Below are 14,166 nucleotides of genomic sequence, written 5' to 3' on the forward strand. Positions count from 1 at the left end.
ATGGCGGCCGCCGTGGGCCTCTCTTCCTCGACGGGCTCTCCCGCCGTGAGCGAGCTTTGCCAGAACGGGCGGGAGATCTTCCTGGAGGCCTCGCGGTTGCTCCTCACCTACGCGGACAACATTCTCCGGTGAGCGGGGCACGGCGGGAGGTGTCCTGGCAGTCGCGTCCCCTGGGATCGCCGCCCCGTCGCGGCCGGCCCAGGCTTGGTTCGCGGGGCCAGGGGCTGGGCGGCGGGTGTTGCCGCGGGGTGACGGGCCGCCCCGGCCGCCGCTCGCCCCTGCGCGGCGGCTGTGAGGAGCCTGCCGCTTCAGCCGCCGTGGCGTCCGCGCTGCGCCCGCCCCTCTCGCGGGGAGCGGCTGGCGGGGCGTTTCGCCGGCGCGTCCCGAAAGCAGCCTCGAGGGCAACGCCGATGGGTGCCCCTCACCCGCCCCTGGCGCTGGGGTCGGGGTCCGAGGGCCTCGGCTGCCCCCCCGTACGGCCAGCGCCCGGTTCGCGGCCGTGACTCGCCGATCTCGGCTGTGCGTGGGTGCCGAAGCGACCTGCGGGCACCGCAGCGGCGTGGCAAGTGAAGCGCTTCGCCTTGCGCGTCTTTAAGAAAACGGAGTCCGTGTCTGCACTTAGCAATTCCTGTCGGGTTGCCAATGCAGCTTGAGAAGCAGTTTGTCATAAAATACTCAATTTCTGGGCGTGCAGGCAGACCATCTCAAAGATGAGCCATGTGATTCAATTTTGTTAAGTAATATTGAAGTTCAAAAACATCTTGCTGCTTTTTGTCATCATTTAAAAACATTACTTTTCATGTAAGTGTGTGTAGTGCCTTGGATTTTTATTTCTTTCCTTATTGCTGGTTGGTTTGTTTTGAGGGCTTGATTTTGTGTTGAACACAAAAAGCCTGCTTTCACCCTGATTCTGCAAGCATGTAAGCACCTAAAAGTTAGCGGATGCATAACGAGTAATGCTAAAATAGTTACTTGATTTTTGCGTTGCCTTTGGCTTCTGACTCAGTAAGACTGGTATCAAGAGGTAATTATAGTTGAATTTTTGCGATGTAGAGTATATATACATACCAACATGTATGATTGACCTTGATGCCTCTCCCTGTCTATATCTGGTTTGTCAACCACTTGCAAAAACTGTGCTGTGTGACATAGAGCAGTGGGTCCTGGCTGACTCCTTTTAAAGAAAGAGCAAGAAAAGAAGGCTTAGAAGAGTTGAAAGAGGACAGGGGAACTCAGAGGTAGCCCTTCAAGTGGCAAAGAGACCACAGTTTAACCCATGTACCAGGAAATTTAGCATGGTTTCTGTAGTGGTCCTAAAAACATCCAGCATCGAGCTGAGTTCAGTTAGAATGCTATGGGAGGGCATGACATTGTCTATAAATATCACTGCAGACTAAGCCCTGCTGGCTAGGACTACAAAACACATATTTATGAACTTAAGTTGCAAACGAAAATTTAGAACCAGTTTTGTAACTCTCAAAGTTAAATGCAGAAGGACATGAATTAAGTCAAAGTTTTAGATAGGTTTCACATTCTGCCTACACAGTGTGAATGAAACTCAACTTTTTAAAAATTTCTTATGAATGACTAATGCTTCTTAGTATAGTTACCCAGCTTTTAAGTGTTTACGTAATTTGCAAACATGATTAAAACTTTCCATTTCTTCAGGTATCCTTATGAAGAAAAATATAGATTAATTCGGATTGGAAATCCAGCATTTTCCACGAGGCTGTTACCTGTCAGAGGAGCCGTTGAATGTTTATTTGAGATGGGGTTTCAAGAGGTGAGTACAATTTCTGATGTCTTCATCAGTTTACACACTAAAATTTAAAATTGGATTTTTTTTTTCTCCTTTCCCAGCTGCAAGGCACTAGTTTTTAAGCCGGTTGCTATTTTCTTAATTTTCTTTCAATCCTTCACTTTCAATATGTGTGCAAATATCTGCAATTAACCAACAGAAAATGTAGATGAGGCTACTTCAGAAATCTAGTGGAGCTAGAGCTAAGCTGATCTGTGATGATAAGATTTGTTTTCTGCTGTTCAGGCGTACTACCAGCGTGCTTAATGGCCAGGTATGTATCCCTGCTAGCACAAAGGAAATGGCGGGAAACGGAGTGGAAACCCTTTCTCTTGGTGGCAGCTCACTGTTAGGTGGACATCAGAATGCATCATCACACAGTAGTTTCCATATAATAAATCTGTGCATTGAAACCATCATTTGAAGCGGGGGGGAAGGTCCTGCTCTTCTGCTGCTTGTTCCTACTATCAGTAGGGCTTGTGTGGTCCTATAGTGAGTTAGATAAGGGAAGCTGATCTGATTAAAAATTAACCTCCCAAACAAAAAAAAAATATTTTGCAGCCAATTAACAGTGCAGCTGCAGAAGTACTAGTGTTATCGTGATAGCAGTGGAGAGCAACAGACTATTGTAGTGGGAAGGTGGGACTTTTAGCCATTTAAAACAGTTAACAAAGCTGTATCCTAAAATAGTCTTGAGTGAATCTTGATTCTGTTGTAGTCAAAAAGATGTGTTTTGAAGATTGCTTTGTGTCCTGAAATGGTCCCTATCTTGGTAGAACTTAAACTGCCAAAGCTTGTTAAGCTAGAAGCAGGCGTTGCAACTACAGGAGAGCTGGAGTGAAAACCCAACTCTTGTTTAACGGTACAAAGCTCTTGCTCTAGCTTTGCTTTAATTTGTCTATTTGATGCCACTCTTCCATATGGGTACATACATTACCATTATTTAGGTCCAGCTGTCATGAGATCTCTCTGCTTTCTCTTTGGGTAAAGTTAATTAGTGTAGTTGTCCTAATTTAATAAAAAGAAAGTATGCTGAAAGAAATGGTGACTGCAGAGGGAGAAACGTTCTGCGGGTTTATTCTCATGCTGGCACTCAGGAGATGACTTTTAATGATGTGTTTTAGCCAGGAGGTGGTCAGTGTAGCCAGTGAAGCACTCAAGCAGTAATAACACAGTAATTTTAAACATGTTATAAAGTGCTGCTCCCACTTCTGTCGGATCTTTAAGAGCCTGCCTGTTGGCTCAGTCTTATGGTTATTGTGTCAATTGAGGCTGGAGCTCACAAACTTCTCTTCAACTGCGATAACTAAAATTGTTCCTTCTTTTGTCTCTGCTTGGTAAGCCAACTTTTTAAATTAAAAAGTGAGGGCTCTTCTGCTGGATTGATAAATTCCATTTAGTTTTGTAATGATTATAAGTGTTAAAGTGAAGCACTGCATCTGCAATGATAGATGACCTAAGGTGACTGTAGATAAACAAATTACTCAGGTTAATAAATAGGAGTGCTGCAATGGCAGAAACTGAAACTCTTAAAAGTATGAATGCTACAGGGTATTCATGTTTTTCGTAACCTATTTCTTCATGTTAAGTACAGTGATACTCACTTCTGTCATAGTTATTAATCTTTTGTTATGCTACCATGTTAGAATCAAAAATAGGAGCCCAGAAATCAAGCTGGGTACAGGTATCAATAAGAATAATATTTCCTATATAAAAACTAAAAGCTATCAGTATAGTAGAGAATTCCCAGCAGATGCCACTCTAGGGGCTTCTTCCCTCAATGTTGGCTAGCCTCCTGTGTTGCCCTAGTGTTTTACTGCTGTACTGGGAGAACTGAGTATTTGTTGTTCATTTCTGTTGTTGCTGCTTTCTCTGCCAAACCATAATTGCATTGTCCATGTGTGGCTCTGCAAAATAAGTTACTAACAAAAGCATGTTATTTTGAGCCCTTTTTCTCTAGACTGGCTGTAGGTTCTTGATCCCTTAACTTTTGCTATAAGGGACCTAATCTTAAGGCTGAATCCTGCCAAGCCTTAGCATGCTAACTTCCAGTATATGATATAGCTGTTAGCAATAGATACAAACTGCTGACTCACTTAGACCTGCATTAACTGTTGAATGAATTTGTCTAAATTTCAGGGAGAAACTCACCTGGTTTTCCCTAAGGAAGCTTCAATTGAACAGCTACGTAAAATCAGAGACTTAATTGCTGGAGAGAGGAGTAGCAGACTGAATGAGTCAAATCAAATCCACAGATCAGGATCCTCTGAAGCTGTGGCCAGCACTCAGACAGTTGCACACCAGCCTTCAAGACCTGCTGATTCTGTTCTTGCCCCGGCCCGTCAGGAACCAGAAACATCACTTGTGCAATCTCTTGAAACGGTAATTATAACCTGAAAACTTTGTAGGCACACTAATCTTGAATATAAAGATTGAAGAGTTAACTGTTGTGACACGTTGCTCAGAGAGGCTGTGTAGTCTCCAAATGTGGGCGTTTTCAAGACCTGACTGAATAAAGCCCAGAGCAACTTGGTCTGACCTCATAGCTAACCCTGCTTTGAGCAGGAGGCTGAACTAGAGGAATTTTTTCTTTTTCCAATGGTTTCTGAAATTTTTGAGTGTTTTCTTTGGTCTCCATGCGACTTCAATATGAAACATGCCATAAATAGAATATTAGCAAGAGATTTTGCTCAAAATATCCATAAATATTTTTTTGATCAGGGTGTTGTGGAAAAAAAAGCTGATTTCTATTGGAAAGGAACAACAAGGTAGGGGACCAAAGGGCAGAGGGGGAAGCTAAGACTAAGGCTGTATACTGTGTTTGGTATTTGAGAGCCAGGAAAAGAAAAGGAGCACAACCATCATGTTTATAATTGTTGGCATCTCAGTTCATGCATTATGACCTGTATGTGTAGCCTGTGAGGCCTTTTTTTCACGTGCGACTGTTGTAAAGAGACAGGAATTTAGCCACGCAAGGACAAATCTATAGTTATTTAGGCCGTTTCCCTTGTCCAAGAGGTTGAGATGAAGTTCTCTGTAAAGACAGAGAGGCAGAGTCTTTTCATCTGATGTGACCTGGCCTGATGGGGGAAGACTCTTAATACCTCAGAGAACTTTGAAAAATGAAGTTATGCCTTTTTGGTAGAAGGTTTGAAGGATGCTTTGGTTTAACTTTCTAAAGAGTTTTTACCCCTAGAACCAGTGTCACTTTGGTCTTAAAGTTGGTATAAGATGAACCCTTCCAAAAACTCGCTTCTCATACCTCCTTACACAGAGTTTGTGTCTTTTAAATGATATTATCAGCACATTGTTGGATGCTGAACTATGACATACTGTCTCTTCCCAGTACCTACCCAAGATCAGTGGGAGAGAAATGGCAAAGCATAGATTGAAGTGATAGTTTTTGGGGAGAGAGAGCACTAAGTGACCCATCATTACCTATAATGTCCTTTGTTGTAGGCACTTGAATATTGAACCATTTAATGTAATTATGTTAGCATGCTAGTAGTTGCCTTTAAAATACACGGACTGGGTTTATTTGAATTTGTTTGGGGTTTTGGTTTTTTGGATTTTTTTTTTTTGGTCTGCTTCTTGGTTTTTACTGTTTCAGCCACTTCTGCAGTGGTGGTTGGAAGTGATTAAACCTTCAGAATGACTTGCTGCAGTACTGGATAGTACTGGAAGCTTTAAAGCTTTAAAAGTTGTGTTGATCTTGCAATGAGAAAAATGTTGCAGATTTCAAGTTGACACAATGTATTCTGAGCTTAATCCTTCTCATTTGTAGTTATTCTGCCCTGACTCTACCTCCTCATCAGAGTTGTGGATCTATTTCTCTGCAGCTATTGTTCTTCTGTGTTTCTTGAGATTCAACATGGGTGTTGGGACCAAACTTGTTACAATTTAGAGACATGGCTAATGCAGTCTTGGCACTCTTAGAATGCTGTATTTCAGCTGACCTCTTCAGGGAATTATACTGATAGCTCTCTGAGCCATTGAATTTAGTCTGTCATCTGGTTTGATTGGAAGGAAGTCCATAAAATACCGTCTGGCTATGACTTGGCCATTTTGCATGCACAGCAGTAGGTGTTTTGTTTTTTAGTGAGTATACGGCAGACTTATAGTTGTATTACTATTGTATGCACTGCTGTCAGATGTCAGAGACATTTAGAGTTGTTTATATAATGCAAGCATTTTTATTTCTTGCCTATGCATTACAGCTGTGACTCATGGGAGTCCTGGTAAGCTCAGGGAAAAGTAAGACACCACAGGAATATTCCTAAATGACACGGTTCTAAGGACCTAACTCATCGTTGTTTTGCCTCATCTGTGTCTCTTCTGCATTTCTTATTGTAAGGCGTTCTTGAGACTTGGAGAAGTTCTGTTCTGTTTCAGCAGTTATGAAAAGTAAGGACTCATCCTGTAGTACTGTCCAGCATCAAAATAATCACTCCTAATTTAAATACTCCTTTGAAAGAATTTACCTTCTGAACAGTTCTCAAACCTGTGCATTATGTTGCATTTGCTGCTAGCATCTCAAGAAAATGTGGGGGTTTTGATGAAACAAAGATGGTAGTTAACAAGGCTAAAGACTGAAACATGAAGTAGAGAAAAGGTAATTTAGCAGTGCCACAGGCTTCCCCCAAAAATATCCCAGATTTTTAACTTTTAAATCACAGTTAGTTTTCTGTGTTGCCTCGTTTAAATGGGAGTAAATAGTTTGCTCGGCTACTAACTCCACTATTATTAACTTTAGCTATTTATTTTAGTAGATATGAATGTACCTTATTGGCTGCAACATGTAGTTGCCACTGAGTGACACTTAGGATAACTGACTGAAGAAGCCTAGTTCTTATATTTGATTTCTAGTGAAATACACTGTTCGGTATTTGGTCACGGGGCTATCTATTCAAATCTGTATGAGAGTTGATCTGTGAGAGAAGGAAGTAGAAATGGACAAGCAGCATTCATGAATAAGAAATAGTAGAGCAGCATTCATCAGTAATGGAGTTCTGTGAACTGGTGCAGCAGTGTCTAGGAAATTGAATTAATTACAGGTTGTTTTGTGGATTTCGGGTAAAAGGTGTCCAAAAGAAATGGAGGGGGGAATAAGTAAAAAACTTTGCCATCAGAGATGTCTTTAAAAACACTTTTCTCCCTGAATCAATACACTTTTCACTCAGGACACCATTCAGAATGCTCAGAGATGACAAGGCAGGCTTTGCAGTTTGGGTGATGAGGTCTACAATTTTTATTGATATCTTTACAAATCAACATTTCACTTAAGAAATATATAATGTAACTATGAATATAAAATTGTGGCTGACAGAATGAAATGGGAGAGCTTGGTGGTTTTGGTTTAATGTGGAAGTTCATAAATCATCTTGTAACTGAAAATCCTTTTGCAGGCTGCAAATATCTTGAAAACACTTCAAACAAAATTTGAGCATCTTGTATTGATTTATGAGAATCCTTCTATTCAGCAGAAAGCACTAGCTTTAATTCCACTCCAGCAATTGAAAGGGAAGGCTCAGAAGAAGCTAGCACAAGCTACCAGAGTGGACAAAGGTAATGCTACCAAGTTACAATGTATATGAAACTAGAAGTATTCTTTCATCTGGATGATGCATATATGTACCATGCTTCAGGTGTGTGGATTTGGTCATATGTCTGCGGGTTCCAAATGCTGTCTCTAAATTAGAATTACCTCCTGCCTAATTTTCAAATTTTCTACTCTTATCTCTCCTCACTTCCGTTACTTTTTTTTTATTTCATTGTTGTCATGCATCCTTTACTGCTTTCACATAGAAATTTTGAACTCTTAATTTCTGAATTAGTAGTAAACAATGCTAGGGAAACAAATGGGGTGAGCATGTATTCTTATATTCCTTGCATCTAGAATGAAATAGCTACAACAAGAAGAGGGGAGCTTCTTGTTTGAGTAGTCATTGTTTAGAAATTGTCAGAGTGCAGTTTTCCCAAACATATTACAATTCCAAATTTAGAGTAAAATTTCAAAATGCTGCTTCTCTTTTTAAAGTGATATTATTGATGAGATTTTGCATGACAGCTTTCCAAGACACAAGCTTCTACAAAGAATCACAGAATCACTAAGGTTGGAAGGGACCTTCAAGATCATCAAGTCCAACCATTAACCCAATGCCACCATGCCTCCTAAACCATGTCACGAAGCGCCATGTCCACGTGTTTTTTGAATAATTCCAGAGATGGTGACTCCACCACCTCCCTGGGCAGCCTGTTGCAATGCTTGACCACTCTTTTGGTGAAGAAATTTTTCCTAATATCCAATTTAAACCTCCCCTGGCGCAACTTGAGGCCATTTCCTCTTGTCCTATCACTAGTTACTTGGGAGAAGAGACCAACACCCATGTCGCCACAACCCCCTTTCAGGTAGCTGTAGAGAGAATAAGGTCTCTTCTCCAGACTGAACAACCCCAGTTCCCTCAGCTGCTCCTCATAAGACTTGTTCTCCAGACCCCTCACCAGCTTTGTTGCCCTTCTTTGGACACGCTCAAGCACCTCAACATCTGTCTTGTAGTGAGGGGCCCAAAACTGAACACAGGATTCAAGGTGTGGCCTCACCAGTGCCGAGTACAGGGGCACGATCACTTCTCTACTCCTGCTGGCCACACTATTTCTGATACAGGCCAGGACGCTGTTGGCCTTCTTGGCCACCTGGGCACATTGCTGGCTCATGTTCAGCCAGCTGTCAGCCAGCACCCCCAAGTCCCTTTCCACCAGGCAGCTCTCCAGCCACTCCTCCCCAAGCCTGTAGTGTTGCATGGGGTTGTGACCGAAGTGCAGGACCCGGCACTTGGCCTTATTAAACCTCATACAGTTGACCTCTGCCCATTGATCCAGCCTGTCCAGATCCCTCTGCAGAGCCCTCCTACCCTCCAACAGATCAATACTTCCACCCAACTTGGTGTCATCTGCAAACTTGCTGAGGGAGCACTCAATCCCCTCATCCAGGTCATCTATAAAGATATTGAACAAGACCAGCCCCAGAACCGAGCCCTGGGGAACACCGCTTGTGACCGGCCGCCAGCTGGGTTTAACGCCATTCACCACAACTCTCTGGGCTCAGCCATCCAGCCAGTTCTTTACCCAGCGAAGAGTAAACCTGTCTAAGCCACGAGCCACCAGCTTCTCCAGGAGAATGCTGTGGCAGACGCTGTCAAAGGCTTTACTATAGTCCAGGTAGACAACATCCACAGCCTTTCCCTCATCCACTAGGTGGGTCACCTGGTCATAGAAGGAAATCAGGTTGGTCAAGCAGGACCTGCCTTTCATGAACCCATGCTGGCTGGGCCTGATCCCTTGGCTGTCCTTCACATGCCCTGTGAGCACTCTCAAGATGAACCGCTCCATGATCTTCCTGGGTACGGAGGTCAGGCTGACAGGCCTGTAGTTCCTGGGAAATCACCATTCTTGCTAATGCTTAAAAGAATAGGGTTGTTCATGTGCCATCCTCTTGGAGCTAGAAGTGAAATATACGCATAAATATTTGTGGCATCAGTGGCTAAAATTTATATTTTCTTCATAAATGCAGAGTTTTTTTGAATGTACAAAGTCTTTGTCAGTTAAAAATCACATATTTCTATTTTCAAGTGACAGTTTTGGATTTGTTTCAGCAATATAGTGAAATTTTACTTGTATGAGATAAATATATTTTTTAAAATGCTTCCAAGACCCTATTTAAACTAAAAAATAATTTTCATTGTGAATCTTTGATAGAAGACTGTCTTTGAAGCAGTTCTGCTAACTTGATGGGAATGCTGTTGATTTGCAAAGCAAAAATAAGCCCTTCTCATTATTTTTATAAATGACTTTTTGATGTCTCATACAGCCATACACTAATATGTAATTGTGCCTTTGGCATTAGGGAACTTTTCGACAATAAATTTTCTTAGTAATGTCTCTCTTTTTTATAAAGCTATACTGGGAAGTAGGAAACCACATAAACAAGTACAAAGCGTTCTCATTCAGCAGTGTAGGACAATGCAATGGGGAAAAGAGACTTAGCAGTAATAAATAAATATTTTAAATAAATAAATTTAAATTCCTTTAAAAGGAAAAATAAGACAACCATACCTGTTAGACTCTAATTCAGCTGTGCGCATTATTTAAAAAGGGGAAGGAAGGAGGAGGGTGGTGTTTCCAGGTGTGTCTTCCCAAGCCATCAAGCTGATCTAGTCAAAATGGCTTCCAGACCTTAATTTGATACAAATAACAGGGAAGGGATAGAACTCTGCTGCTTTGGATTGTGGCAGTTTGAAAGCATGTTTCTGTGAAGCCCTTTAAAAATTCCTTTGGGAATGGATTGTATATGACATGTATGGGTAATTGGCCCTTTCAGCTTCTTTGGTTTATCTGTACTGCTGTATTGAGACTGCCACTTGTGGGAATAACTGCTTAGTGCTAGGGGACACTTGTTCTTAGGACTTCCCTTACAATGCAAAATAGGCTCATAAAGACTGCGCTAGGAAGATTATGGTCATCTGATCAGAAGTACAGATTTTCTTTTTTACTCTTCCCCTTAACCACTTTCCATTAGAAAGATGGTTTTTGCAGTCAAAAATAGCTGCATGGCACAGCCAACTGTTTTCTGTTCAAATAAATCACATTCATCATTCTTTCCATGCAGTGTTTTCATGAAGGGTTTATTTTACAAACTAAGAGAAAAATATTCATATGATATCAGTCATATTTTCATAGATGGGTTCTGGTTTGTATATTGATATCCAGAAAAGGAGAATATGGCTTGCTCAAAATCTTCTCATTCAGCTTTTAGCAGAAAGTTTGAATATACAAGCATATCTATTTTGTAAGCAGTAACACCTTGCCTTAGTGTTTCAGTACAAATGTTTTTCATATATACTAAATAAAAATGGAAATTTTACTACAATTAAAAGGCAGGTTTTCTTGCTTTGATTAACAGATGATCTCTTCTCAATGCACTTCATGGTCTTGGCGTTTAATAGAGTTAGGGCCTCTCCAGAGTCTTTTGTACCGAAGACTACTTCAGCTTCAGAGGAAGATGTGAATTGAGCTTAAATAAGTAAAACACACATCTTACCTAGTCTTTATTTGCCATCCTGAAAAAGGAGCTAGTGCACAAATTTGGTGCAACTTCCTTTAAACAGCATTTTCGTAAATTATTTTTGTATCTTCATATTCATTAGTCAGACCAGTCTACATTGTGACTACAAGCAAACTGTAGTACATAAAATAACCAGATATTAATATCTATGATTGCAGTGTGGCCTAGATGGTGGAGTTAATAGGAGAACTTATTTGAATGTTTATGAATTTGAGAAGGAAGAGTATCTCTCTGGGCATTGGAGCAGAATATACATTTAAAGACTCTAAGGACTTAGAAGGGATGGATCACTATTGGAAGACTGGATTTTTATATTTGTTAGTTCAGTAAAGTGGGGTTATTTCCAGGTGGAGGAATAGTGACAGTGTGCGAGTAGATTCTAACACCTGTTGTGAACACAGGGAAATGGGCCGGAAGAGTCTGGTGGCCTAGTGTAGTAGAACTGGCTGGTGTGGAAAAATAAAGACATCCTGTATCTAGCTTGGGCAAGCTGACAAAAGTGTTCATTTGCTAGAATTATAAACAAACTCAACTTTGTTCACATGGTATATGTACATGTTCTACAGTAATTAAGCTGTGTTTGTAGAAATTCTTTTCATATTACACCTGGTTGTCTAGACTGCTGCCAGTGTCTGGTTCTTTGGGATTATGAAACCAAAGCAAGTGTTATTCTTAGTTTAATAGCTAAGAATAGGAAAAGAATATTTAGGAGCAGACAAAGAATTAACACTTTCTCTTCTGAAGACCTGGAAGAATATAAGGGACATGAGGAACTTCACCAGGCTTCACTATATATCTAACTTGTTTTTCTGAGAGATTCCTTATTCTCACTCTTAACTGTGGTGTTCAGGAGTGCAGGTTTTTTTCTTTAGATATACAGTTTGTCATTATTCAGACTTGAGAATTTAGATTTTCTTTTTCTGTCTGTGCTTCTGTCTTTCTTTTTTATAATGAGACTTCTAACATATAATAAAGGCCCAGAGATAGTAATTTATGTAGATACTGGAAAGTTCAACTACATTATTTTTCTGTTTGACCTAACTGTGTGTTCTGTAAATTTTACAGGTGCACATGTGAATGAAGAGGACTTCTTGTTGTTGGAGCTCTTGGACTGGTTTAAGAATGACTTTTTTCATTGGGTAAATAATCTTCCTTGCAGCAAGTGTGGTGGGCAGACAGAGCCTAAAAGTGACTACCTGTTGCCTACTGATGATGATCTAAGGTGGAACGTCAGTCGAGTGGAAAATCATTACTGCAACCAGTGTCAGTTCTGTAATAGATTCCCAAGGTGAGCATAAAAGGATTTGTTTTGTCTTTTTTCTTGTCTTTCAAGAAACAGCTTTGCATTTGTGCTTTTTGTGAACAAGTGATAAGTGGTTAGTTGGAAGATTGGGGAAGCCGTTTTAAGCAACATGATAGGATGGTTGATGAACCAGCAATTGCTTTATAAGATTAGAGATTTTTAAAAACAATGTATTGCTTTGTTTTATGTGGTCTTGTTCTGAATACTCGTCTGATTTTTCTTTTTTTTTTTTTACTGTTAATTTGATAAAGTACAACTTCTAAATAAAATGCATTAGTAGTGGCATAGTATGTAGCTAGGCTGTGGGAGGTCACAAAGTGTAATGCACATCTTTTACTAACTATCAAAAGGACCAGCCTATAAAACTCATATTTTAAGATGAAATCTAAGTCAATTTTGAAAACTGAAAAAAACAGATTCGTTTCAGTGCTTCTATAAACATGTGACAGAGTCATGTGAGTCAAAATGAACGTAAGAGTTCTGCTCACACTTTTTTTGTTCGGTTATCTTCTGTGGACTGAATGGCACTGAAATATGTTCAAATAATCACAAGGACAGTCATGACATAAAGATTTTGAAAGGTGAAATGTATTTTCAGTTCTTCTGGTTTTGTTTTGTTTTTCTCCTATAGGTATAATAATCCTGAAAAACTTCTGGAAACCAGATGTGGACGCTGTGGCGAGTGGGCTAACTGTTTCACACTGTGTTGCAGAGCTGTAGGATTTGAAGCTAGATATGTGTGGGACTGTACAGGTATCAGTATTCTAGAATATTGTTAATATAAACCTGTGCAAAATGAGGTCATATATTTTATGGTTCTGAGATTATATTAGCCATCAGGCCGCATATAAAGTTATGCAGTTCAGCTAACAAAGACAATGAAAATTCAATTTTCTGTCTTGCCTGATGAGATGAAATAGAGTTCGGCAAGTAAGGTTACATGACTGACTTCAGAATGATACAGTCTTTAGTTGAATCTAAGGGAACACCCTAAGAGAGAAAGAGAAAGCTCTGGTAACCTTTTTGAATGTAGATGAAGAAAAACCACGTTCTTTCACGTGTTCCTTCATTTAATAAATCAGGAAAAGTTACAATATTAGGAGAGGATCTATCCTTATAATTAATTGTTTATTCTTGGCCTTTGTTATATAGATCATGTGTGGACTGAAGTATATTCTTCATCTCAGAAAAGATGGCTTCACTGTGATCCCTGTGAAAATGTCTGTGATAAACCTCTCCTCTATGAAACTGGGTGGGGCAAGAAGCTCTCCTACATAATTGCATTCTCCAAAGATGAGGTAAGAATAACGATGTTGAATAAAAACCAGACTCGCCCTGAGGTGTGTGATGTATTCCATCTTAGTGTGATTTCCAGAATTATTATAGAAAAACATACTTTGGTTAGCTAGCCTCTTTAAATGAAGCAAGATGCATGGAAATTTTTGGTTGCTTTATTTTCTTCTTCAACTTGTGCTTGAGGTTGTTGATGTCACCTGGAGATACAGCTGTAAGCATGAAGAAGTACTCTCTAGAAGGACAGCACTCAGTGAAGCTACACTACGTGAAACAATTAATGCGCTAAATAGAACGGTATGTAGCTTTTCTTAAATGGATTTCTTTAAGTGAAACATAAGTGTCTTTCCAGAATGTGAAGTCCTTGAACAAAGGAATTAATTTCGTAACCTGACAGGAATGTCCATGCACCATGGAATGTAAAATGCTGCTAACTGTAATGTCACTTTACACTGAATACTTAAGAATCAGTCACAGTGCTGAATGTAGGTGAAAAAAGATAAAGAATGATATGTAAAAGGATTATCATATTATCTCTTACATAGTCAAATGTCTGTGTATATACAGTGTGTGTGTATATAAAAAAATATATACCGTGTGTATTGGATTATTTTTTTCTTGATGGCTTTGGAGTAGACCTGCACATCAGCG

General features: G+C 40.2%; 1 protein-coding gene across 1 annotated transcript in view; it reads left to right on the forward strand.

The window, feature by feature from the left end:
• The window catches only part of NGLY1 (N-glycanase 1), a gene marked incomplete at both ends in the record, with an annotated part of 29,097 nt that continues 14,931 nt past the window's right edge, over positions 1 to 14,166 (forward strand). The window contains 8 exons of the mRNA XM_081996486.1: positions 1 to 128; positions 1,669 to 1,783; positions 3,938 to 4,180; positions 7,204 to 7,363; positions 11,985 to 12,207; positions 12,854 to 12,975; positions 13,375 to 13,520; positions 13,702 to 13,812. Of these exons, the coding sequence (XP_081852612.1) occupies positions 1 to 128; positions 1,669 to 1,783; positions 3,938 to 4,180; positions 7,204 to 7,363; positions 11,985 to 12,207; positions 12,854 to 12,975; positions 13,375 to 13,520; positions 13,702 to 13,812 (1,248 nt within the window). The remainder of the gene's footprint in view (positions 129 to 1,668; positions 1,784 to 3,937; positions 4,181 to 7,203; positions 7,364 to 11,984; positions 12,208 to 12,853; positions 12,976 to 13,374; positions 13,521 to 13,701; positions 13,813 to 14,166) is intronic.

Source organism: Phaethon aethereus (assembly GCF_964289735.1).
Source record: "Phaethon aethereus genome assembly, chromosome: 2".
NCBI classification, from domain to species: Eukaryota; Metazoa; Chordata; class Aves; order Phaethontiformes; family Phaethontidae; genus Phaethon; species Phaethon aethereus.